Below are 27,731 nucleotides of genomic sequence, written 5' to 3' on the forward strand. Positions count from 1 at the left end.
GTCTCTGCATCTCTGTCCTGCCAATCAGCACACAGCAAATGTCGTATTTAAAACTATCAGAGGTTACTCTATCTCTGTTGTCACAGTGATGTGATCATAGTGCGGATGTTGATTAAAGACTTGGAGACATGATCAGCTCATGGTTTTAGTAGACGAGTGGAGGAATAGATGATTTCTTCTCTTCCACATTTTGCAATATCTTTTTTATTATTATTTCTCTTTAGTTTTGGTCCTGTGGTGACCTTTGACCATCAGCATATCAAAGTGTGGGGGGAAGCAGATGTAGCAGCAAAGCTAATGGTCAAATCAAATGTGGTTACATCCAGTCCATGGTGGACAGAGGTGCATGATGGATGTTGCTGTAATAATTTTTGATTGCAACAATTGCGACCGTCTTTTTGATTTGTGTAACAAGTTTGTTTTTTGGGTTTTTTTTCAGGACATTTTTTGTTTTGTTTTTTACTGTCTGCTTCCTGAATAGCACCATGTGTAATGGAACGTGTTGTCCAGTTGTTACCATAACAAACACAGCAAATGTACCAATACTAATCATCATCATCACAGTTACTACAGTAACCGTCTCGGCTTCATTAAGACAGTAAAATTAGACTTGGTTAGGTTTAGAAGAAGAAGATGATTTCAGTCAATATGTTTCATGTGAGGATCAAACCCACTGTCCTGATTGATCTCCTCTCTCCTCTCAGCATGGGCTTTATCATCGCTGCTCTTCACTGTTTGCATCACTACACCTCTCCCTCTGCTCCTGTCATAATTACTGCAGCCACTAGATGTCGCCTTACACAAAAAACGTAACCATATTTCACAATAAGCCAATAAGCTACCAATAATACGAATAATAATAACCATTATCTATTTTTTTTTTAGTTTTCTTAAAACCTAACATTAAGAGTTGTTTTTTTTTTTTAAGGAATGGAGTAATTAGTACTACTAATTATACTCTTGAAATGATTTGGCACAATGTCTCGTTCTCTCTTTTGTTTTAAATAATTTTATATATTTATATTTACATACTTTTCTCCTTTTTTGTATGCTACAATGCTCCTGTAACAACCAAATTTCCCATGTGTGGGATGAATAAACAGTCTTATGTCTTAATTACTCCTGAAGTAAAGTATTTAAACAGTAACATGATTACTTTTAAGAGGAGTATTGGTAACTTAATTACTTTTCCAGAGTAATTCGCACTGCTGCTGTGGATAAAATGGTAACAGAAGACAGCTCAGGATAGTGTCCGGCCCACAGGCCACGCCTTGGCCCCCTGAAAAATATAGTTAGCCCTGACCTATGGGTTTGGTTTTTTACTGGTGGACAGTCTTGTTCTTTGTCTTAAATGGCCAAGAGGCTGGATTATCAGTGTGTGAACATTTCTTTTTCTTTTTTTCCCCCCATTTTCCCCAAAGAGACATGTCTTGTAATGTGTTAGGACACCAAGAGCCACCAGCAGCAATCAGTGAACCAGGAGGTTCTACTGGAGGGAACAGCCTCCTTCCTCTGGCAGTGCAGTCCAATGAGCTCATTACAAAGAGTTGTGTGGCACTGGTCTACAGCAATGCCCCATTGCTGTGGTGGTGGTCATTTTTCTTGTGTATCTATTGTTTATTATTTAGGAACTGATAAATTACACAAGCCTGTATATCTTATTAGACAACAGAGCCAGTATTTGGAAGCTCTTGAGTGTGTCTTTTAATTATTTGTTTTGTATGTATGTCTTTGTGCAGTCAGAGCTACTGTATGCTAACACACCACAGGCTGTTCTCTGGCTGGCCTCTCAAACCACTTGCAATTAGCCTGATGCATCTCTTATATGAAGATTATGCATGGAATCTGGACCGTTCCATCAGTTCCATCAAGATGCATCAAGCTACAGTTTCTCCTCCTCTTGTGTCTGTGTAGAAGGGCGACATGACCCCTTGACCCTGGGAATGGTGCTGGAATTTGCCTCTGGAGCTTCAGCTGTGCCACCTCTGGGCTTCCCACAGTGTCCTGTCATTGAGACAAAATCCCTCCACAGGCCAACATGTGCATCACAGTGCTCCGATTGCTCATTCACCAACGGTACAAGAGAGTCAGATGCTGTATGACAGAAGGAACCCCGCAGGCTCCGCATACTGGCTTTGCATAATTTTGCATGTGCTGTATGTTTTCTGAGCGACTGCCATGCTGAGAGTTTTCCATTCACTGTTTCCACCTGACTTCCTCTCATCAAGCGTTTTCTGCCAATATCTATTCTGCAGAATCTATGTAATCCTGACTCTAGTTTATGTGAATCCATGAAGCAGTTTTACCATAATGGGCCGGTGCCACTTCAGTCTAATTTTTTTACATTGACAGCGAGAAGACGAGTGCTGAGGTTCATTACATTTACTGAGCACCTTCATTACAGCGCAAAGCCTTCTTCACAGTGCGTACACATTCAAGTTCTCTAGTGCTGCTGTTAAGATAATTAAAAACTGCCTTTTCAGTGCATTTTGTGTCGTTCTTTAAAGAGCCCACACAATACTGGATGCTTCCTGATATTTGAGATTTTAACAGAATATTGTTATTATTGATTTTGGATTATATTCTGTCTACAGTAGCTATATGTTACAGCTTCATTATTTTGTCTAATAAGTAGAATGAGGTACTGTAGTGTGTGGTGCAAGAGGCACACTCAGATTTTGTTATAAAAAATATTACATAAGCTTACATCATTCAACAAGTGGATTATGTTACATAACGGCAGTGACCAATAGCCAGACCCCTAATTTCCATCTTTGCATCATACAGATAAGACACAAAATCACACTACCTGGGTAGATGATCAATTACACCACCACACATTAAAGGACTAAGACGCACACTGTGGACACTGACTAAATTGGACATTTGACTTATTTTTGGACTTTATTGGACTTTGTTTTGTTTATTATTTTGGGCCCATATTTTTTCTATTTCATTTGCACTTTGAACAGCATTTTTCTAAGCTGTAAAATTGTTTATGTTGTTGTTTTCAACTGAGGTTGTTAAATGGTTAATTCCAGATTGATTTAACTGGGTTTTTGATACATAGAGAAAAATAAACTCAGTCATAGCTGAACTAATTCAGTTGTTGGTATTCAGGAGTGGAATATTTTTGTTACTCTTTTCTAAACTGTGGTCCATGTCATATACAGTATATCCTCCCTGAGCGAAACTATTTCTTCTAACCTTTAAAATACATGATAGTCACTTTAGCTCATGTACAGTAGACATGCGTTACACCATCTTCTCTACACACACTTAAACATGGCAATGAGATGTTGTCTGAGCATCTGAAGTTATGTCATAGAAGTATTAAAGGTGCAAAAAGTGCCTCCCCTATATCCAAAATATGTACTGTGTGTTATTTAGTCATCGGTTTCAGAGTCACACCCCCGGGAACTTAAAGTTTTTGAGTCTTTCCACCGCCTCACTCCCAATGGAGAGTGGAGTAGGATGAACGGTCTTGTTTTGTGGAAGCATCATCACAACCATGTTAAGGGCCAGGTTGTGGCTTTCACACCACGATGGCAGATGTTGTGCTTCACTTCTGTAAGCTGACTGGTCGTTGTTGTTCATGAGCCCGCGCACCGTAGTGTCATCAGCAACTCTGACGATGAGATGAGTTGGGAAGGAGGCACAGCAGTCGTGTGTGTGCAAAGTGTGTATACTGTAGCAGCGGACTTAGCACACACATCCTTGGGGGAATTCAGACTGAAGTCATTTGTTGGATGAGCTCTTCTTGGTCAGGGGCAGATGGCTTTGAACAGATGAGGAATGAAGGAGCGTGGCAGCTATTTGCCATTTTGCTGAGCAGCTTTGATTATTCATTTGTCCACAGGATGAAGCTGTTGTTGACAGATTAGTAGATGTGATATGTTAACAAAGGATGTTTGATCATTTTTCAGCCAGTCCATGTTTTTTTGTTTTTTTTTTGAGAAATGACATGGGCATGTGCAGGATAATATGTGTGATAAAGCAATCAGGAGGGAGGTCAGTGTCATCAAGCACTTATTCTGTATTTACTTATAGGCTGGACACAGATTGTATTTAACTTTACCTGACTTTAATCATCACTGTTGTAGCTGTGAGCGTAATAATGTTAAAAGGTTAATACCAAACACTGAGCTCCTTAACAAGTAAAATGAAACAGAACATGGAATCTCTTCCTAGAAATTCTCTTTCATGTCAGCAAATGCTTTGATATATTTTCTTTTTCACAGTAGAAGCAAGATTTTTTTTTCATTCTGGAAAAGGAAATCAATTTAAAGGTACATGGATCCTTATCCAAACATTCAGCTCGCCACACTCATTATCACAGTAAATCGAAGTATATACTGTAAATCGAAGCTCCCGGGTTACCAGTGTTATTTTCTCCGGGGTCATTCTCATCACTTTCAGGTTCATACATCGCCGTTGTGTTTGCACCTGCTTTGAATTTAAGTAATATGATGCATGCAAGTGCAGAGCAATCACAGGCTGTATGGCACCGTGGGTTAGATGAGGGAGAGATTGACATAATAATGATGTCACAGCCAGTGATGGGAATAATGACGTTGTAAATTGAATTGAATTGAATTGAATTGAAATCTTTATTTCGAGGGTTAGCGGTTAGGGTAATGCATGAAACAAAACTTAAACAAAATCTCCATTGTCAGAGAGAAACAAATTTTAAAAAAAAAGTTTTATAAAGTATTAAATAAAAAAGTATATTAAATAAAGCAACATCTACAACAACAAAAAACAGACAAACAACAAAGGACAACAAGTTCAAAATAAATAATAAATAAACAGCATTACGGCACTATACTTTTTCAGTTATTTTGCATAAGCTGATGGTTTCGGCCAAAAGGCTTTCCTCAGAGCATATAGCACAACTAGATGAATACCTCTTTTTATAAGGTTCACAAGCATCTCATTCACAATCATCACAATCATGGGGGCAGGGGGCATCTACTGTAGATGGTACATGTGTAAATATACAGAGGTACTGTACAATTTATATTCACAGACACAGGAATAGTCACCCATAGAGACATTTAGTATTATCATAGCAACAGTGAAACCTAACTGTTGCTATAATAGTGAAGTAGGAAGGAAAACACAACAACATAAACTGTAGACTGAATACCATAACGATCACAAGAAAGGTTTGAATGAGAAGTCATCATTGAGTCACTGTGGTTGCATGCTGTTCAATCTGTCAATCCAATACATTTCTCTTTGAGAGAGTAACCTGGGGAGATTGCCTCCTCTGATGGCTGTTACTTGTTGTATATGAAGGGAAGCTGGAGGCCCATGGTTTGCTTCAATATAGTGTTTTGCCATGGCATGATCAGTGTTGCGTGTTGCAGTTTTGTGTTCTGAAATACAGACTTTGAGACACCGTTTTGTCTGGTCCACATAACCTTTGTTGCAAGGGCAAAGGAGTAAGTAAATTACATTTGTGGAGTTACAATTGATGGAAGATGTATGTTTAACCTTTGTCTTGTGTCAGCTTTCTGCTACTATCTATGGTGTTTGGGTCAGTTTTGACCCGTGTTTTAAATCAGCTGTAAAATACCCTTTTTTTTCATCCAATTGTTTTTCATCTCTTGGTTACATTGTTAGGCTTCCTTATCCATGAAAATATTGGTTTTAATATTGTTGGTGTGGGCCCCTGGGCCTTTTTTGTCAGTGTTTTACAGCTGATTTGTCTTCAATTTAAACCTTCCTCTTGTCAGCTTTCCGCTACCATCTATGTTGTTCGGGTCAATTTTGACCCGAGTCTTAAATCAGCTGTAAAACACACTAAAAATAATTATTTATTATCCTATTTGTTTCTCATCTCTTGGTTTCATTGTTAGGCTTCTTTATCCATGAAAAGGTTGGTTTTGCACTTATGATTTCAGTTTGAACTAATTGTTAATTAATTATTGTTATTGTTCTTATCGTTATAACTGGGTCAAAATCAACCCTAACACCACACATGTCATAATTTTAACCTGAGCATTTTAGAATTTTGTGGAAAAAAAAAACTTTTTTGTTTTATTTTGTTTAAATAGAGGTTCCTGACAAAATCAAAAAGCCTTGATGCAATTAACTAATTTATGTGGTACTTTTATGCATTTAAAACCTGAAAATGAGTCACTGGTGACCTGAACACAAGGTTAATTTTTTGACTGGTAAGTGGGTGAGAAAATAATTTTGTTTTGGCACTGAGGACATCTCCCACATCGATGGTTGCCTTTGAGGGACAGCCAAGTGGAGTTTTCAGGAGTGGCATGAGACTGAACCAGCTTATCCCGTAGAGTGGGGACTCTTCTGTAGGTAAAAAGAGGGAGAGTTTTAGTCACGTCATTGAGCATGGGTTCCATTTTTTAGAATGGGGAATGTTTCACAATGTTGTGATTGTATATTCTCCCATTGTGGGACAAATAAAATATCATCTTATCTTATCTAAACATGCAGCAGAAATGTAGCAGATCCAGTTCAGCAGCAGCAGACAAACTCAGAGTGTTACGAGGCATCTGGGGAGTTGAAATCAATGTAAGTACAAACAGTGCGTTGATGCTGTTCTGCTGAATTTGGTTATAAAATAATACAGCATTTACCTTGCTGCAAATATTTTAATTGGAAGGTGTTTTGTGACAAATGAATAATATGCACAGCTCAGTCTCTCTGTTTGCTGTAGATCTCACCTGTTGTCGTCTGTCCTCGCTGTGTGATGCGCAGCAGCACGTTGGCTGCTGTTCTCCTCTTCCACATCTTTGTCTTCATTAGCTGCAGCTCTCCCTCGCTCAGCCTCTCCTGCTGCTGAGGTTTCCACACCAGCGTGGGTCCGCACCTGGAAAACAAAACAAATGATCTGGACAGCTAATCACACTGTTTCCCTAAAGTTGTGTAGGTTCTCTGCCTTACCTGCCAATACCTCTGGTCCAGATTGTCTTTGTGCTTTGGCAGGTCGAGCCCATCTGAAGCTGAGAGTATTTTCCAGTACTTGTACATGATTGAGTTCACACTCGGTGTCAGAGTTAGGCCTGGGTCACACTGCATGTGTTACGCATGTGAAGCAGTAGCAGAACTTCTCATTTCAGTACTCATTGCTGTAACACTTTATTTAGAGCTTTGGCGTTTTCCCTTTTTTTTCTACATGTTATGAATTAAAAAGAACACGTAACAGGGGAACGCCACACACAATAACGAAGCCAAGGCCAGCCATCGGACATTCAGCTCCACAATGAAATTAGATTTTAGCTATTTGAAACACAAAAAATAGAATGAAAAAAGAAGCAAAAAAAATCTATGTGAAGGCATACAATATACGTATTTACAACATATTATTTATAATGTTATTGAAATATGTTATTGGCATCGGATAAATGGTTATGAGTCAGTTTTACTTCAGTGAGACAGGGGGCAACCGCCATTCCGACATCCCACCAGTCCAACATAGGCCTCTAATTGTCGAAATGGCAACACTTAATTTTCTATCAAACGTCCCATCAATCTGACAATTTTTGCCTCTTATGGTTGAAATGACAGTATTTTTTTTCCTGCCTTTCTGACAGTTCCTTTAGGCCAATAGGGTATTTTTTCCCTAACAGATTTTGCACTGGTTGGGCTTAGGCAATGATGAAAGGAGTTGGTTAATTTTGGTAAAAAGACCAGGTAGAGGCTCGACAGGCCAGATAGATAGAGAGAGTCCAGAGAAGTAGGAGGGAGTCACCTGTTGAGTAACGCACATCTCCTTATATTGAAAGCCTTGTTGGAATGGTGGGACGATGGCATGTCGGAATAGCGGTATGTCGGAATGGTGGGATGAATGGTGATCACAGCATACAGTACACATGCTGTCAACAGGGCTGTCAAAGATGTCAACATCATTGACATGGAAAACCAAGGAATGACTTCCATTAACCTCTTGTCAACCATACATCCAGCTTTACAGTTAGTGTAGTGCCGTGTTTTTCAACCTTGGGTTCTGGACCCCATGTGGGTTCACCTGGAATTCAAATGGGGTCGTCTGAGATGTCTAGTAATTGAGAAGAAAAAAAAACACAGATAAAAATATTTAATTATTATTCTTTTTTTCATTAAATGTAAGATTAAAAACACCACACATAATCTTAAACAACAGTATTCTATACTTTCTGGACAATAAATCGAGTTCAAATAAAACGCAGCATATAAACATATCTGAGCTGATGCATGATTGACGGCCACGATCACATGACTGCACGTGGTCGGGGGTCGCCAGAAATTTGTGATGTCAAAACGGGGTCACGAGCCAAAAAGGGTTGGGAGCCACTGGTGTAGTGGAAGCAGCACTATAGTCCAGGCAATTTAGCTCATTTTGGACCCAAAAATAGAACTAATTGTCACAGAAGGTTTTTCACCATACATCATTTCTATAAGGTGTCTAGAACAACATAATAAAAGTCCTAAGAAATCCTAGTTGGGGAAATAATTTAATTTGCATCATTATTTACTGTATAAAGTCTATGGTGCCGACAACAATACACCCCAATGAGGCTATTTTTTTCCTTTACTCCTATCACAATGAAACTTTACATGATGAAAGTATCCATGAAATGTAACATTTTTTGTATTACAAGTTTCTTTGAAAATGAATTTGAATATGCAAATCAGCCTTACACTAATCAAATATGCCCCAAATACACCTGAATAGGCTTCTTTTTTTCCTTTACTCCTACCACAATGAAACTTTACACAATGAAAGTAGACATTAAACGTAACATTTTTTGTATTACAAGTTTCTTGTAAAATGAATTTGAATATGCAAATGAGCAATACACCAATGGAATATGCCCAAAATACTTATGGTCAAGAAGCCATAAAGCCACAAGCAGCAGCAGGGGCCAAATAACTTAGTTCTTAGTCCCGCTCATATGTTGTTGAACATAACAGCATATTTAATATAACATCACACACAGTCGTTGAAACAACTTTGATGAATTCTGACTTTCTTCTAAAGTGTTCTCTGCAAACTGGGAGGAAAGTCATTAGGTAAGGCTTGTTCGGTAATTTAAAAGAGATAATTTAGAAAGCAACTGGAGACAAGACTGTACAATTAATTCTTAAGGTCAATATAGGTCTTTTCAGTGTGGCAAGTGACATGTGTGTATGCATAAGTCAAGTGTGGGAAGTGACAGCACTCAGTGCATAGGTTAACTTATTGAATGGACATGAATGTGTTAGTTATTTGGCCCCTGTTGCTGCTTGTGGCTTTATGGCTTCTTGACCATAAGTCAATTAGTGTTGAGCTCATTAACATATTTAAAATTAATTTTCCAAGAAACTTGAAATACAGAAATGTTACTTTTCATGTATACTTTTATTGTGTGAAGTGTGATTGTGGTAGGAGTAAAGGAAGAAAATAAGCCTATTCGGGTGTATTTTGGGCATATTCCATTAGTGTATTGCTCATTTGCATATTCAAATTCATTTTCAAAGACACTTGTAATACAAAAAATGTTACATTTCATGGATACTTTCATTGTGTAAAGTTTCATTGTGATAGGAGTAAAGGGAAAAAAATAGCCCCATTGGGGTGTATTGTTGTCGGCACCATAGACTTTATACAGTAAATAATGATGCAAATTAAACATATTTCCCCAACTCGGATTTCTTAGGACTTTTAGTATGTTGTTCTAGACACCTCATAGAAATTACGTATGGTGAAAAACCTTCTGTGACAATTAGTCTGTCGTAAAACGCTATTTTGCCTGGACTACTAGCTTTCCTATGAAGCTGCATTACTGTGCACCCATGACTATTATTGACTTTTCACATTTACCTGCAGTTTGTTCTTCATCGTCTTCTGAGAAGAAATCGTGTGTTGTCTTCACCAGCTGGTCAGTAACTCTGTGTGTGGAGCTGAGTTTGGTGCTGAGGAGTGAACAGTGTTTTTCAGTGCGAGGTTGATAAAAAATAGCCTTGTTATAGAATTTGAGGAAGATACACTGAACCATACTGTAAATGTAAATGAACTAATAAAAGTGAGAAAGACCTGCAGAGCTTCTGAGTGGGGTGAATTTATCATAATGTGGTAATTTCATAGTAATGTTAACCATAAAATATGGATTTGTGTGTGTGTGTACACTGGTGTGTGCGTGTGATGGATAAAGGTGTATAGGGAGAGCATGGGGGAAGGAAGGAAAACAGAAGGAGGTGAGAACACGTGCCTGGAGAGAGGTGGTCAGGAAATGAGAGAAAATGAAAGTAAAGGGGGGGGGGGGGGGGGGGTAGTGGGAGTGTGCTGCAGTGACCACAGGTCGCCCTACATCTGCTCCACACCAGGTGAGAGAGGAAGTGAGAACAGGTCGCTGTGTTTCATATTTACACTCGATGACAGGAGGCTGAAGAGGAACAAAGGTGACGACAGCCTCTCTGCTGACCCGGATTTTCTGTCTCAATAACACACACGCACACACATTTCAAATGCATTGGTTTACTAAAGCTGTGGCTGTACCACTGTCATGTGGTTGGAACCAGCTGGCACCAAAAAACAGCGACTACCTGAACATTTTCTTGCATTGTGGTAAGAGTTGGTGGTGCTTCTTTCAAGTTTGCAGGGGAAAAAAGCAAAAAAATAAAAGACAAAAAAAAGATTCCTTGGAGCAGGATCAAAACAGAGTCAAGGCACAAAAAAAAGAAACAAGGGGGTAAGATACAGTGAAGGTAGGACAGGTACAGGAAGTTGAGGAAATAACACTACAATAAACACAGACGCTGAGGACAGATTTCTGTTTTCTGGCTCTGATCTGGAGAGGGAAAACAGCCCAGAGAGGTAAAAGAGACAAACATGAAAAGGACATCAGACAGGAAGAAAAGCTTAAGGCTTTCTATCTCATCCACTGCCAGAGGAGGGGTGGAATGACAGAACAGCAGTTACTGGTAATCAACTGGAGCTCACACAAAAACCTGTTATTATAAGAATCATTGCCCACATATCAGATACATCCAAATTGGCAACCAGTAAAAATCATTGAAAATAGGATATACCCAAGGTCTAAATAGCAAGTGTTTAGCTTGAATATGTTTGTTTTACAGCGTTTTAAAAAATGCAATTCAAACCCCGACACAGTCTCATGACATTCACACTCTCTTCACAGCTGTATCATTTAGTTTTTTCCACTGCTTCTCCTTTTGTTTCCTTGTGTCTAAACCAATGTGTTCCAGCCATTTTCTACAGTTGGAGCAGGCCGACTGAGAAAGCTCAAGCACTGCAATTTAAGAAAACACATGCAAACACAGAAACAGTGTTTGCAAAAGGCACAGGCGACAACAGAAGTGTTTCCAATGGACGTAATAAAACGAACACGACTGGGATGGATTCGTCATCTAATGGTTTTAACAACCACATTAACAAAGCATTGAAGAAAAAATCACTTCCGAGCCAAGTGTTGTGTTTTGTGTTTTGCAATTAATGATTCAACAAGATGTTTTCTGAACTCTTTTCTGAAATTGCTGTTCATTCAGCTTCAGGGCCTGTGTAGTTTTCAGATGTTGAAATGCCATGATTGAACTGTGGTTGTACAAGTAGATCTGGTTTAACATCTTAAGTTGTCAGTAACAGCTTAGTTTATTTCCAAATCAAACTAAAAGCTGTGGCCTTTTTGTTCAGGATAAACAGACACAACTTCTGTTGTGTTGAATGGGACCAAGGTCAAATGATGCTCTAATGAAGGGATTCTACGATGTCAAGTAATACATCTGGGCTTGAGTTAGGTATGTAAGGGATAATGTATAGTTCGGAGGTTGTTATGGAGAAATAAACCCCGACAGGTTGTATGGAACCAGGTTCCATACAACCTGAAGGGGTTTATTTCTCCATAACAACCGACCAACTATACATTATCCCGCTTAGAACACGGCCTACAACTAAATCATTCAATAATGTAACACGAAATAATGATAAAAAGAGATTTTATTCATGTAAAATTAGACCGTTGCTCGGGACGCCGCTCTGACCAGCGCAGCACAGAAAAGAGAAAGTATGCAGGATATTTACTTTAAACAGCTTGGGACTAATAGTGATGTTAGATAAACGACTTGTAACCTGTTACAGGGAGAGTGGAGGCTCCTTATTTCCACATCGTGGCTGAAAAGTAAACTTGCATCAGAACCTCTGACCGTGTCACAGCTCCTCTCCTCTCTGTAGCTCCGCGACACAAACGCACCCCATAATCTCTTGTTTATGACAGATACAACTACACAAAATACATCGTAACGTGTATGGTAATCCATCGATCCACTGATTGATTATCAAAGGCTTCAAATGCACGAACGGGAGGACGCTCAGCAAAACAGCGGCCGTGACTGGACATGCAGAGTCGGCCGTTGCTATGGAGTCCCTAGCAACGGTCCGCTCAGCGGTGGTCTATCGAGAAATAAACACCGCAGAATATTGGTGATTGACCAATCAGAATCGAGTATTCAAGAGAGCCGTGTTCTAAAATGGGGGTAAATGGCCCATAAAACAAAAGTGACCTTGTCTATTCATGTATTGTTCACATCCCACTTTGAGTGTGCCCATTTAGCACTGAGTGAAGCTCAAACAAGCTCAAGTTTTTCTGGGCTGCTTGGAGTACCTACCGCGAGGGAGGGACTCGTTCCAGGAGATTGTCCTTCAGGGGCGGTTCCTGTCATGGAAACACCTCTGTTGTAATCTCCAGTTTGTCCTGAAGAGGACACTATTACAAATCATGTTACAACCTCTTGGGGCCCTAGTTTCTTGGCGCAGCGCAGGCGGCGCAAGGTAGCGCAGCTGGTCTAATGCAAGTTTCGACCAGCGCAGCCTAGTGCAAAGTCAGATTGGAAGATTGGTAGATCGCGCTGCGCTGAGATAGGCGTGGCCGCGCAGCAGGGGGAGGCGTCACAGATTCAGCTTGGTGCAGTGGAAGTTTTGTGGGAAAATGTCCCGCCGAGGTTGCGCTGAAAGCTCGCCACCTCCAACCAGGTCTACTCTCAGCGCAGGGCGGAGCGCAGCAGGTGCAGTGGAAGTTTGGCTGACTGACCTGCAGTGCACACACGTCACCAAGACCTCACAGGCAGATCTCCACAGTTCCAGACACATTTCAATGCAATAAATATCCACAATAACCACTATTTAATGCAACTAACGGAATCAACACGTGAATTTATATCTATATAGATTGTCCCGTCACATCTGACGTCAGATCAAAGCAGAGATCAAAGGCTGTCGGTGCGTAAAAGAAACTCCACCTGAATTAACACAGCAGGGACGAACTGGCACTGAAAAGCAGCTGTGGATGTCCCAAAAGCAGGACTGAGGGTGGATGACTGCATGTCGCTGCCGTGTTGAGATACCACTCTGCCCTTGTGATGATCGCTTTATTTATTTATTTACTTATTAATTCATAAGCGCGTGGACCGCATCACGCAGCCGTAATGAAAAACAAAACACAAATCATCATCTCTCTTAGTCCACCACAACAGCCTCGGTATCAGATAGTCAGTATATAGCCTACTACAGTATACTCAGCATCTCTATCACAGAAAAAAAAGAGAAAAAAAGAGACGGACAGAGATAGAGAGAGAGAGAGGAGGACAGAGAGAGAGAGGGAGAGAGAGAGCGCGTCCTTTACGCTGATTTCATTCCGCATGGTCTTTGTTTATGTTGTGATTAGTGTAGGCTACACCTCTCATCTTATACACAGGGTTTGAATAAATGTGAGTTTCTTCATTAGTTTATTAGTTGTTGTTTCTTACATTGGGCAGCCGTTCTCAGTGTATCAGATCAATCCTGGTTAAGTATATTAGTAAACTCATTATTGGTCACTCTGAGCTCGGACCTCCGGACCAAAACAGCTGTTTCCTCCTGGGAGAGGTTCGGCCTCTGGCGTCGCTGTCTCCTCCGTCCATGTCCAAGTATAAAATGACAAACTTGCAGCGCGCATCACCCGCCGCGCAGTTAAAGGTGAGGAGAGGAGCTCCTTTGATTGGTGAAGATCTGACTCGGCTGTGTCAAACCCACTCCACGCCTTTCTCTCCTCCTCCTGTCTCCCTCCCGCCCTCTCTCCTCCCTCTTCACCGTTTGCGCCGGTGGGAGGGACGAGGGGAGGGGCTGCGCTGGTCTAAGTCGGACTGCGAGGCCCACCAAACTTGCGAAATGGACCTAGACACGCCTCGTTCGCGTGGCAAAGCTGCGCTGAGGTTAGACTTCACCCGGTCTTCAAAACTAGGGCCCTTGGTGTCTTAATTGTGGCGCAGAAGGCTGATCAGAGCCTTTTGCCCCTTTTTGCAAGGCCCCCCTAGTCTGGGCTCTACCAAGTTTTTCCTTGATAACGGGGTTCTGATGCGTCGGTGGTCACCGCTGGAAGAATTCGACGGGGGGGTGGTGGACCAAGTTGTGATCCCTTTTATTTATCAACATAACATTGGAGGTGGACGCCAGTGCTGTGGGCGCTGGGGCTGTTTGACAGGATGATCCACACCGTGAGAGTCCTCCTGCATAGTTTCTTCTCGCGTAAGTTTGTCATCAGATTAAGTGTTCAACTATTGAGAAAGAGACATTGGCATTATTGTGGACTCTACAGTACTTTGATGTGTATATTGGCTTGTGTAATCGGCCCCTGGTCGTGTATACCGATCACGATCCCCTGGTTTTTCTGTTGCATATAACCAAAACCAACAGCTAATGTGTTGGGCATTGCTGGTACAGGATTACAATCAACGCTGATGACAAACAAATCCTGCTTAGCGTGACAAGGGAAGGGAACTGGGTACTAGGTTTGACAACCTCCCATTGTTATTTCTTTGTGCTTTTCCTTTTAGGTTATGGGTGGCGTTGTCTTTGGGTTTGTAAAGCGTCAGCCATCAGTTATGGAACAGGTTATTTTCTTGGTTTAGAGATTGGTAGGGAGCCTTTGTCTTATTTGTTTTTTTTTTTATTTGGCGCCACCCGCTGCCCTCCCTTTGTGTTGTTTGTGTCCTGCATGTTTCTTTATGTGTTTATTTGGGGTTTGTGTGTCCTGTCAATCAACAGGTCTAAATTGGGTCCTGTTCATTCATTGTTGCTTCCCTCTCCACTAGACTCACTGGGTTGTAACATCCTTAGTAAAATAAAATTGCATAGAAAGGATTGTACATCAGAATAGTAAAACCTATTCCTTAGGTTTGATAAACAGAAGCCCCTGAAAGAAAGAATAAAGAAGTTGTTGGAAAAAAAGGAGAGAAAGTTTAAGAAGAGGGGGACCAGAAGACATGGGAACAAGCTGCTGTCTATGGCAGCAGATGACAGAGGACACGGTGGGGGCAGACAGGTTCATAACACCTGACAGCTCAACATCTGGTGGAATTCATTGGGGAAGAGGTGAATCATATGGCCGTCTTCTACCCTGCCCTGCTTCCACTTGTCTTCTCTTGTCTTGTCCTGCCTTTTCCACCAGGAAATCCCCTTGTCTTCTTTTGTTTGGTCCCTTGTCTTCTCATTTGTTGCCTCTCATCTCTGCTGAGCCGTTTCCATGCCCTCATCCTTTCTCTAAGTCGCCCTAATATGTCGTTTCCTCTCCCCATCCACCGCTCCCCTCTGCCCTCCCTCTCCACCCCGCTCCATGTTATTCAACCTGTTTGCTCCTTTTTATCGCAGAGTGCAGGTGTGTGCGCATGTGTGTCGTCTGTGATTAAAGAATGTGTCATTCTTGTCACAGTATGCCACCACTGCCTGCTGTCACCTGTCTGCCTCTAATTGATGGTGTCGGTGTGTGTGTGTGTTTACAAGTGTGCATGTGTGTGTGCGCGCAGGACTTCGAGAAGTAAAAGTGACTGTGGTTGTGCCCGAGTAGTTGCGTGACTGTGCCTTGACATGTGTACACGTGTTAGTGTGTGTGTGTGATAATGAGAGTAGGAGAAAGGATTTGACATACCCAGTGACCTGCACCGTGTGCAAAACACTAATCTATTTGATGGCACATGGAATGCTATAAATGATACTAGAAAAGCTGTTAGCGCCGCTAATAATTTTAGCAAAGAATAAACAAACAACTAAAGAGAAAAAGGCCCTAGAGGCTTGATGGAGTGGAACAAATTGATGGATGAAATGGATTAAAAACTCATGGAGAGAGAAAACAGAGGAGAACTAAAGACGATAGAGATGCAAAACTGCAATTTCATAATTGTTACCTGCATATAAAAACAGGTGTCTTGAAAAGTATTAGAAGGTGATAAATCAATTTTGGAAAAATTAAGACCCTTAAAAAGTATTAAAAAGTCTTTTCACGACTTTATAAAGTCTTACATTTTAATGGTATTTTCTAAATTAGCTGTCCAAGAGTTTGAGTCCTAAAAAACATTGTGAAAGTGTGTGAATTTATTTGTTTTATTAAAAAACAAAGATGAACCGGTATATAAAATACTAGGCTATTGTGGGTGCACTCATAAATTGTCTCTGAGAGCGCCAGAGCGCACTCGGGCGGAAATTCTGAGGCACAAACTGGGCTTTCACACTGCAGGGCTCCAGCACGGTTCTGGTTCTAGCACTGGTTTGGTTCGAACCTTGGTGCTGTCTGGCGAACCAGCCCGCTTTCACACCAGTTTTTGTTTTTTAAGTGGAACCAAAGTGGGAGGACGTCATTCCGCGTCACACAGGCGGAAGTAAACACAGCAACGGCCAGAGCGGCCCTAGCAACGGCAAGATGGCTGATCGTGTTGACTTTTTACGAGCGTTTGTGTTACTACTGCAGCTGTTTGCTCGCATACAACTCAAAACCATGCAGCAACTGATAATGACAAGACGTAGAAGACGGTCACGGATAAGGCGAATGGTATGTAAAAACAATATATGTTATAACGGTCGTAACGGTAACAGACGCAGCTAACGTAGCCTGGCTAACTGTGATCCAGCACCGTACTTAACAGAACACGGGAAGAATACATAATTCTAATGGATCTTTTAACTCTACAGGCAATCATAAACGCCATGACAAGACAGAGGGTGTGGGCATATCCCCGTTCACAGGAATGGTGGGATAGTATTGTTCCTGGCTTCAACAACGAAGCGTTCATCAGGAACTTCAGGCTGTCACGGGAGTCTTTTAATTACATCTGCCGTCTTCTGAGCCCCGTCCTGGAAAGGAAGACGACGAACTACCGCCTGTCCATTCCCGTCAACAAACGGATTGCCATCGCCCTGTGGAGACTGGCCACCAACAGCGAGTACAGGAGTGTGAGTCACCTTTTTGGCGTTGGTATGTCAACAGTGTGCCATTGTGTGCAGGATTTCTGCCATGCTGCTATCAAGGTGCTGCTACCTGTCCACATCAAGACCCCTGATGCCAGAAAGCTGATGGAGATGGCTACATTCTTTGATAACAGGTGGGGGGCACCCCAGTGTGTTGGAGCAATAGATGGCAGCCACATCCCCATTATAGCCCCAGAAATGTTTCCACGTGACTACCACAATAGAAAAGGATGGCACTCCATCATCTTGCAAGGCATTGTTGACGGCAAGGGTCTGTTCTGGGACGTTTGTGTAGGCTTCCCTGGCAGTGTACATGATGCACGTGTCCTACGACAGTCCCATTTCTGGGAAATTGCTAATAATGGTCAGTTCTTTCAACAACACACTGTCAGCATTGCTGGACGTGATGTAGGTAACTACATTATTGGAGACCCTGCCTACCCACTGAAAACATGGCTGATGAAGCCCTTTTCTGACACGGGCCGACTGACCCAGGAGCAGCACCATTACAACGCCAGGCTCAGCAGTGCCAGAGCAATTGTGGAGACTACCTTTGGGAAACTGAAAGGCAGATGGAGGTGTCTCCTGAAGAGGAATGACTGCCATGTCGACCTCACCAAGAAGATGGTCCTAGCATGTTGTGTTTTGCACAACATTTGTGAAGAGCATGGCGACCGTTACCTGGAAGGCCCTCCAGTGATGGAGAATGTGCAGCCACCTGTTCGCATGTTACAGGAACATCACCAGGAAGGAGCTGATGTGAGAGCTGCACTGCTCGAATATTTCAACTCATAACTGATGGATGGATTATGCTGTACAGTGTTTCATTGCTTTGTGTTCAGACAATGAAATCAAGAATGATGTTACCTGCTTGACAGTTTTAACTGTGACTCCAGTTTTCCTCAGAAGCATCATCCAACGTGCTGCTGATGTGTCAAATGACACTTCAGAGGAAGACAGGAGTCACAGTTGAAAATGCCTAGCAGATAACTTCATTCTTGATTTCATTGCCTGAACACAAGTGAAAAATAACCAATATACAGTATGTGAAATGAAAATATGATAATGATTAATCTGTACATTATTTCTTTTCTATTGTATTTCTTGAATATTCTTACCTGACCTGAACATGAGGCCACATTTTGATGTCAAAAAAGGAAATGACACAAGTTGACATGAGTGACTTACTTTGAGAGACTATTAATTTGTTAACATTAATCAGTTCTCACCAGGTTTATTTATTAGTTATGATGCAGTTGTCTGCACATACTGTAGTCGTTGCTGCAATATTTTTTGTACTCACTTATCATGAATATGTCAACAGCTGACTGGATCCAACAGAGACCATAATCTCACAACATTGGTGTAGATGTTGGTGTACTGCTTTTTATGTTGAGAGAGATGTGGCATTAATGTTAATAAATTATTTTATTAACAAAAGGTCCTTTTTCATACATTGCCTTTGTTTCAACAACAAAATGTAAGTAAACACAAACAGCAAAGTTCTGCTTTAAAAAGTAAAAGTGTCATGTCTTTCTTACAATAATAAATACAATAATTCAAATAATATAGTGTGACAGATGGTGCAGCTGCCTGTCAGGTAAAATATTCATTTTAAACATAAATATATAAACATATATTGACACCATCTTTGCATCATATTAAGGCACACACAAATGTAAACTGTACACTTTCTAGTAAGGAAATGTGAACTTTAAACGTTCAAGTTGAAACTGTAAACAAAAACATCGCTACAAACTGAACAGTGAAAGTAAAGTGCAAATGTGAGTTTCACTCTTGTTCCTGGTTTGGGTTGCTGACACCCTCTATGGCAGAGACCATCCTTTCCACCAACCCCAACAGAGAAGTGGTGCTCTGCTGCATCTGCTGCATCATCCTCTCCTCCCTCGCCTCCGCCCTCTCATCTGACTCCTTCAGGTAACCAAGGATGTCCTGGTTGACCTCTCTCTTCCTTTTTCCTGGGTAACAGAAAATGTGTATTAAGCAATGCAGAAATCATTTTCCGTGATGGCGCCTGAGGTCAGGACGACAAGACGGATTGAATATGCACCTGAACTATATGTTACTTCATATATAACCAGGGGTGTTTTACATTAAAATCCATGACAATCTTTATAAATAATCATTATTATTATCACTGAAATCTAGCCCCAAATACCTACTTCCTTTTTTCTTTGTTTGACTCTGGTCAGGGATTTCCTCAGAAGCAGCACTGGTGTCATGTCTGCTGGTGGAGGGCTCACTGTTGGTGGTGGTGTCAGATAATTCTGAAGGTGATATTAAATCAGATGAGTCATTAGCCTTTTTGACACACTGCATGTTGTTATATTATTTCGACAATATCCTCTATTGCCAAGTCTTCATCTGTGCAATACTGCAATAATCTCCACGACAATTAGTATAACTGCAATGATTCTTATTCATATTCATATTCATGTGTGGTCAACCTACCGCTATCGTGTGAGCCTTTGGACGACGTGGACTCCGCAATTGTTGTGCTGGCTGTGGCGGAATCAAGTGCCCCTGTCACCTCGTTGGCTGGTCTGTGACCCATGACGCTGTCCAGCAGCTCATAATGATCGCTTGTGTCGCCACGTCCAGCTCCACTTTTGTTCATGTCTTTCCTCGTGTCCCTGTAATCCTTCTTTAGTTTTTTTAGTTTATTTATGATTTGGTCAGGCGTACGGGTGAACCCAGCCTTGGCCATCTCGTCTGACAGTTCCTTATAAAGTTTTCCCTTCCTTGTGGAGCTCTCAAGTTTTTCCTGGAATTCAGGAGAAGCCCAGATCGCCACCAAACACTTGGTTTCCGTCTTTGACCACGGGGAATTTTTCTTTTCCATGATCACCACCGCTGTCTGTCCTCCTCGTGCTTGTTTGTTTGTTTTCCGTGTGTTTCTCTCCTGCTCTCGCTCGACACGCCCACTTATGATGTCACGGTTCGCTAGGACGAACCAACTATTTTTGGTTCCACTGCGAACCGACTTTTCAGGCACCGAACCAGTTCTTTTTTCAGTCTGAACGCGCCGGCCGGTTCAAAATCACGTTCGGGAACCAGAACCGTGCTGGAGCCCTGCCAGTGTGAAAGCCCTAGCTTTGGCGCTCCCAGTGCATATTACAAGCGAACCATATGTCACATGACGCCGCCAGCCTATTTTGAATTCTGTTGTATCATAATGGTCTATAGGCTGTATTACAAACTAAAACTGTTACATTAAAAGTGTCACTGATGCAAATGGTTACATCTTGAAGTGGTGGTGAGGTATTAAAAAATATTGAGATGGTCTTGAAAAAGTATTAAAAAGAAGAAAGATTCCTGTACCCTGAAAAATATTTTAAATCTCTCCCACTGAACAGGGTTTCTTCATCTAGTGTTGCGGTGGGCTTCAAGACAGATTGAACTCTACAATAAGCCGCTATTGGAAAGTGATGACACGAGCTGCGGCCAGCTGATCGCTGTGATAGAACACATGCAGTAGAGACGAGAGTTAATACTGGTGTTCATTTTCACAGCTTGAGCAGCTCTTGGCGAGGAAAGGAAGGAAGAATGAAGCTCTCAACATTTCTTCTAGTGCAGGGTTGCCAAGTTTGGGTACCTGGCTGGAGGGAGATTCTGTGGACCAGAGTGTGTGTGTGTGTGTGTGTGTGTGTGTGTTGGGAGGGGTTCACTAAAAGCCTCAATTATCATGGAAAAGCTGAAAGCCCTGCTTTTTCATAATAACATTGCTGTTTAGAGTAGGTTCTCTCTCTCTCTCTCTCTCTCTCTCTCTCTCTCTCTCTCTCTCTCTCTCTCTCTCTCATAAACACACACACACCTGTTGCTCTGCTGCCTCTCTCTGTTCCCCTCCTCTGTTCTCAAAGACTGGGATGCCTGCCTGTTCTTTTGGGCTCTCAGGTTTGCATGGACCCCTATGGGCTTGGATTTGAGTTCTCAACAGGCTGGGGTCGGCCCGACCCGACACGCTGGTTCGAAAAATACAAATGATTCAGTTTTTTTTTTTTGGTCGCATTCGGCCTTTAGAATTTCTGATAGAGTCGGGCTGCTTCTGGTCTGACCTTCACTGACCAGGTTGGGTTTTAATTATCAGGCCTGTTGAGAACTCCAGCTTAGATGTACCAAGAACAGGATCTTAGAGGTGATAATACGCACCGTGCCAGTGTTGTGCGGTTGCAGGACATCAACTCCACCCTATGTGCTTGTTTCAGTAGCTGTCCAATCAACACGGGGATAAGCATCGCACACCAATCAGAGAGAGGATTTGCTTTTGGCATGAGCATTGTATGAGTGGGGTGAGAACGTGGGACAGAACATGAAAATATGTGTCACATGCCAGAAGTGTGAACCCTGTTCCAGAGTGGTTAGTGAACAACCATTGATGCTAATGCTAGCTACCGTAGATGACCATTTATTAGCCCGGGCGTTTAATATGCTAAATCGACTTGGACCCCAGGCGTTTATAAGAACCAGGCGCGTATTTGCAACAGGCTACAATTTATTTTTGCAATGAGCAGCACCAGACCATCATGCAAAGAACAAGGAGCTCACCATAGCACCACTGGAACAAAACTACTTTTTCCCCCCGACGCATCTTTATTGACATCAGACAATAAATACAAAGACAGTTTGTCTGTGTTACCGCGACACAGGGAGCTGATCAGAGCAGTGTTATGAATGATAGCGGAAGGGGGGGTCGATCGCGGTAATTTCAACACTGTACATTAGCGCATTTATCTATATCCCTATATCCCTCAGTCTAGCGCACCTGTGTTTGTGTGTCTGTGTGTGTGTGTGTGTGCGCGCGCCTGCATGCGAGAGAGAGAGAGAGAGAGAGAGAGAGCGAGAGGAGGGGCTGACTGACAGAAGAGGTGAGAGCCGGTGAAGCGCTGTTAAAAAAAAACTTTTGTTTTCTGTGCAAGACTATGGTAAACACTTAATCGCCCGGGCGTTTAATTGAACCGGCGTTTATTTTGCCAAATGAGGTCGGACCCCGGCGGCTGTTAGAGCACAGGCGCGTATTTGCACGCGGGCGATTATTTGGTCATCTACGGTATGACAAAACTGACAAATAGTTCCTGTAAAGGTCCAGGGGAAAATAACACTTCATCTCCATGTTTTATAGAAGTGAAAGACAGACGTCTAAGTCAGACTCCAGAAAGAATGACGTGACAATGATGTGATATAATCAAAGACAGTGATTTCAGTCTTCAAACATATTTCTCATCCATCTTTTCTCCCTTTGTATTGTTACTTTGCTATTCCAGAGTCTGCATGTTTTATCAAAAGTAAAGCTATTCATCATTTTTCAGTGATGCATTAGCCATGTGCTTTATGACTCTTTTCATCTTAAACCCATCTATCACTGGAAACCTGAGTTATCTAGAGTTCACAGAAGCAATGTTCACAACAAAAACTTTGAAACTGTTTTTCTTTTTTTCCCCCTAACATCACATGAACTGTGATGACTTTATTTCTGGTCATATTATTTAATTAAGAGCAAGCAATGTTTTCAGATCAAACCACTTTCCTGTGGTCACAGTAGCTACTGTGGTTCTTGAAATAACATCAGTCCAAATTCACTTTAATAACCGTATTGATAATGAAATAACTGAAAAACATTGTCACTTATGCTCACACACTACAATGTGTCTTAATGGTTATGGTTGAATAGGTTAAAGAAAAGCATTATACATACTATAACACTATATTTTAGCCATGGTCATGGTCAAATCTGAGATGGTGTGTTTAACGAGACCTAAATATCTCAACAACTGCTGGACAAATTCCCAGATCTGAGTAAACTCAGTTCAATTTGAAGGGCTTTATTCTTCCCCAGTGGGCCAGTATAACCCTAAAAACACATGTAATGGAGCACACACAGTCACACAGAACAGAATGACATTAACTAGAGCTGCCCTCTGAATTGTGCTCCCTCCATTTCTATTTAGAAACATCAGGTCACAATTTAGTTTTATCCAATACTTAAACAGCTTCAGCTACTTTGTCAGGCTAATTAACTAAAGCTAAGTGCTGAGACTCTGAACTAAATTGGTGAACATTACTTATTCAACATCAGCACATTCACATTTGTGATGTTAGAATTAGCACTTGTAATCCCAAACATTGGCTGAATTGTTGTTGGTTGTTGTTTGTCCTTTGGGTTTGATAAAGCAACAAGCCAATTAATTAAACAGAAAACTGTAGGAAACTAACCTCACACAACCACTTTCTGCCCATAAGTCAAAAACTCATTACATTGATTATTACAACACGATCATCTAATGATGCTTAGCCTCAATACCTCATCCCACTCCTTGTAATCAGCTGACTCCAAGTGTTTGGCAACCAATCAGATCTTGCCACAGTCTCAACCAGCCAATCAACTTGTCTGTTCATCTCTCGCTCCCTATCACCTCCAGTCTCCATATTGATACAATTTGCTGCAACTTCTTCCACCTTCAGTCTTTATATCCAGCTTCTCCTCTCCCTATCTTCTTCATCTGGATGAGCTGTGCCTTGATGTACCCCCGATTCAGGATTTCTTCTTCAGGGATCTGCAACGTGATATTGCATCCAATCATTGACCACTGACCACCGCTGATGCTGTGATGAGCGCAAATTTGCGCTAATCCACAAACCAGGTGGTATGCTGATGTGACACGACCAGCCATTCCCGGAGGGTTCTACTATAACAACAAGGGTTTTGGACAGGGATTTTGGAACAGCCAGCGGGGAAGAGACTTTCAGTCTGGAGGGGATTCACGATACATCCCGGCCGGACCAAAATTTGGCAGACTGGCGCAGCAAATTAAGAGAGTCATCAAAATTGTCCACCATCTGCAGAACGTTATGGAGGACTCGGGGAAACCACAGCCTCGGATGATCATCATGATGGTGGAGGTCTTGGCCACCATGATCAAGCCAGCGGCCCCCAAGTCCAAGACCGCCGAGCTGATAGTTGGTTATGCCAAGAACAGGGGTTACACCTCATTGGTCATCTTCTTGCAGGACCATTACGAAGAGGCCTTAGATGAGGCCCTGAAGGACCTCACCCCAGACTCTAGCCTTCGTTGGAGGGAGGCCTTTGAGGTGGCCACCAGGTGGACTAGAAAAAACCTACCACGGCTGCCGCAGGAGGTGGTAGACCATTGACTGGTTGTCATATCTTGATTCTGCTCTGAAATCAAAGCAGCCTCTGGAGGGGGATGTCATGCTCAGGGGGGTTGACGTGAAAGTCTTGCAATTCAGTTCCGCAGGAAGTTTTGATACAAGCATTTGCAGGAGACAATAAAGGTTTTCTGATTCTGATTCTGATGACTACATTTCCTGATAATCCAATATAAAACTTAAAGGGATAGTTCAACATTTTGGCAAATTGGCCCATTGCCATAATCGCTATAGTCATAGCAGTAGGTTCATTACCGTTAATTGTAGGTGTAAGCTATGGGGAGCATACGTCAGTCCGACTGCCCACAAGTCCGACGGCTCATTTCTCCGACTACCCATTCTACAGTGTTGAGGTTAGGTTTAGGGTAAGGTTAAGGGTTAGGGCTACTTAAGTCGGAGAAGTGGGAGGTCGGACTGATGGACGCAAAAATAAAGAAATGTATGGTCGGAGTCGGAGAAATGGGTGGTCGGAGAAATGGGTAGTCGGACAGACGTCATGCGCCCGTAAGCTATTTTCAGTACGGCGGAGCGCAGCAGCTGGCTGCTCAGAACTACGCCATGGAGGCTAAGGGAATTTCTTGGTTTCCCTCATTAAACTCATCAAATTCAACATCCCAAAACTCCACAGCGCTTTTGTAGACAAGTTGTGACCTGCACAACCACCACGCTATGAGATAATGACGGAACGATACGAAACGGAGCCGTTTTCGAGGTAAATACAGGGTAAATACGGAGACTGCTTGCTGAAAAACTGTCCCTGAACGCAACGCGCATCAGCGGTTTTGTATGAATTTACCTCGAAAACGGCTCCGTTTCGTATCGTTCCGTCATTATCTCATAGCGTGGTGGTTGTGCAGCTCACAACTTGTCCACAAAAGCGCTGTGGAGTTTTGGGATTTTGTATTTGATGAGTTTAATGAGGGAAACCAAGAAATTCCCTTAGCCTCCATAGCGTAGCTCTGAGCAGCCTGCTGCTGCGCTCCGCCGTACTAAAAATAGCTTACACCTACAATTAAAGGTAATGAACCTACTGCTATGACTACAGTATAGCAATTATGGCAATGGGCCAATTTGCCAAAATGTTGAACTATCCCTTTAATATTTACCCAGTGGTTTATGACAAACTCACAAATATTACTGCTCTAGCCCAAATCTTGCCGCCCCACAGATTGAGATTCCCTGTGTACAAACTGTGCTCCTCTGGCATCATCCCGTAATATCCCAAAGTTTGCCCTTCCTTTGTTCATCTGAAGCAGGTTGTTGACAAAATAAATGGATAAAAGCAGGTACCGAAAATGGTTGCAAGGCATTACGTCAGCTATAGACAACAGGCATTTGTACACATCATTTCTCCCAGCTCTTTAACAGATATGTCAGCCAATGTCCAGGGGTTCTAGAGACTTTATTCATTGTTCTCTACTAAAATCAAAATCGGCACCTGTGAAGGTCCTTTCAGGTTTATGAACTCCTTCTTTAATCAACAAAGCTCTCTGTCTTCTGTGTGAACTGTTGCTGCTCATATTTTCTACCTGGCTGTCTGCCTGCTTCTCACTTAGGCTTTCACTTTCCCTTTTATTGTGGGTTGAAAACTCCTGACCCTGGCCATCCTGTACTATGTCCTTTTTTTTTTTTTTATTGCGATAACTGTTCAGACTCAGTCTCGACATTGCATTTATCTCCATTAACAGTAGCATCCAGTACATCCTCAACTGAGCACACTCTACCTCTCTTTGTCCATCACATTCTGAATAAATACAGAAGACAAACAGATTTGTATAATTATGCTATTTTTTCAGTCAGTGTCTGTATGATGAATTTATTCATGACTTTGTTGTTTTTTAAGCCAAGTTGTGTTCTTGAAACACTTAAAACAAAGCTCTCCAGATAATGTTAAAACTTTACTTTGTTTCAGTACTAAAATATCTTTTGAATAATAAATAAAACCTACTACATTTTAAATACTTAATGAGAAGTCTTGGTATACTGTATGTAGCAGTTGTCTAGCCTGGCTTCACCTGCCTACCTACTTCCACTCGGATTTTCTCCCGCAGAGAATCTACTGCACCAGCCAATCAGAGAACAGATAACAATGACATTGAGGTTATACGTTAAGTTGGAAGTTGTAGTCCAGCAATGGTGCCGGAGATGGATGTTTGTGAAGCAGTTGTGGCAACACTGCGGTTGTTGACCGTCATCTAGCACAACACTCGTCGTTTACAGTGCGCAGCAGCTCCATTGAGTTCCAGCCGGTTCCAGCTGTCACGACCAAACGTTGGCGATTGGGTAAAGACAGATCCAATAGTTCACTTCAACAGGGTATCCACCAACCAGGAAGTAAAGAGAGGTCAGTCTCTTTGCACAAATGAAATGAAGTGTTTGACTCTGGTTAGGACCAGGCTAGTGGTTGTCTACATTCAGTCAGGAATGAGACCTAAAACCCAGAAAGTTGTGTTTTTTTAGGATGCAGGACAATTGTCTCATGGTCTACAGAGGCTGTTGGGGACATAAAACATCATCACACCAAACACTAAAACTTTTCTACCCACCAGTCCTCATCTATAGCTTTGCTATTAATTCCAATACTCTTGCAAACCAAATCACTAACTTTGTAAGAGCCAAGCCTTTTGTATACGAGCTAAATCACACTACAAGTTGGCCTTGCAGCCTTACATTGGCTTTTTAAAAATGATTCCTGGTGATTGTATTTAGGCATCATAAATGATATAGTGATGTTTATTTATGAAGGTTATCTTGAACAAATGTGTGAATATCATAAACTTTTATTGACAAAGTTTATTTTTTGTACTAATCCAAAAGCCAATTTAAAAATCCCATTGCATTTCTGTGAACTTCAGGGTTGCCCAACAACAATAACAGGGCTAACCCTGAGTCTCTATAGGTATGTCTTAACAATTTCAAATAGATGGTGCAGGTTTACAACTGTGGCTTTAATCCTCTTCTCTAACAATAAATATTCCTTGATTAGATTTTTAAACGATTGTCCCTGAACTCACCACAGCTACTTTTTAACCTTGCCACCGATCATTATCCCAACACCTGCTTGCAGCAAAGATTACTTTTGACAAACCATTTTATACTGTTTCTTAATATTTCTAAATCATTTCATCATATCGTCCATTCCCACTAATCACAAACCTTTTGTCTTTTCATCATGGAGCATCTGCAACCGAGGCTCAAACACTAAAATCCCCACTAGACGTTACACGGCTCGGAGAGGACAACCTAAATCCATTCACAGAGAAACCTTTTCATCATTTTGATTCACATCGCAGTTATGAGTGTTCAGCTTTATTTTTGTCTG

At 41.8% G+C, this 27,731-nt stretch overlaps 1 protein-coding gene across 1 annotated transcript; it reads right to left on the reverse strand.

The window, feature by feature from the left end:
- Positions 1 to 19,006: 19,006 nt before the first annotated feature.
- Positions 19,007 to 20,325, reverse strand: LOC146980296 (uncharacterized). Its single transcript, XM_085788782.1, has 3 exons — positions 19,697 to 20,325; positions 19,408 to 19,512; positions 19,007 to 19,203 (listed from the first exon to the last, which is right to left on the reverse strand). Exons 1-3 carry the CDS (start codon positions 20,085 to 20,087, stop codon positions 19,016 to 19,018), a joined length of 684 nt encoding a protein of 227 aa, XP_085644908.1. The 5' UTR covers positions 20,088 to 20,325; the 3' UTR covers positions 19,007 to 19,015.
- Positions 20,326 to 27,731: the final 7,406 nt, after the last annotated feature.

This window comes from Trachurus japonicus, chromosome 10 (assembly GCF_045865225.1).
Source record: "Trachurus japonicus isolate A0001 chromosome 10, Traja_1.0".
NCBI lineage: Eukaryota > Metazoa > Chordata > Actinopteri > Carangiformes > Carangidae > Trachurus > Trachurus japonicus.

Coding starts and splice junctions, on each gene's coding strand:
- LOC146980296 (XM_085788782.1), bottom strand. CDS start 20,087: ATGGAAAAGAAAAATTCCCCGTGGTCAAAGACGGAAACCAAGTGTTTG. Junction 19,513..19,696: donor CAAAGGCTCACACGATAGCG/GTAGGTTGACCA, acceptor TATCACCTTCAG/AATTATCTGACACCACCACC. Junction 19,204..19,407: donor TCAAACAAAGAAAAAAGGAA/GTAGGTATTTGG, acceptor TCTGTTACCCAG/GAAAAAGGAAGAGAGAGGTC.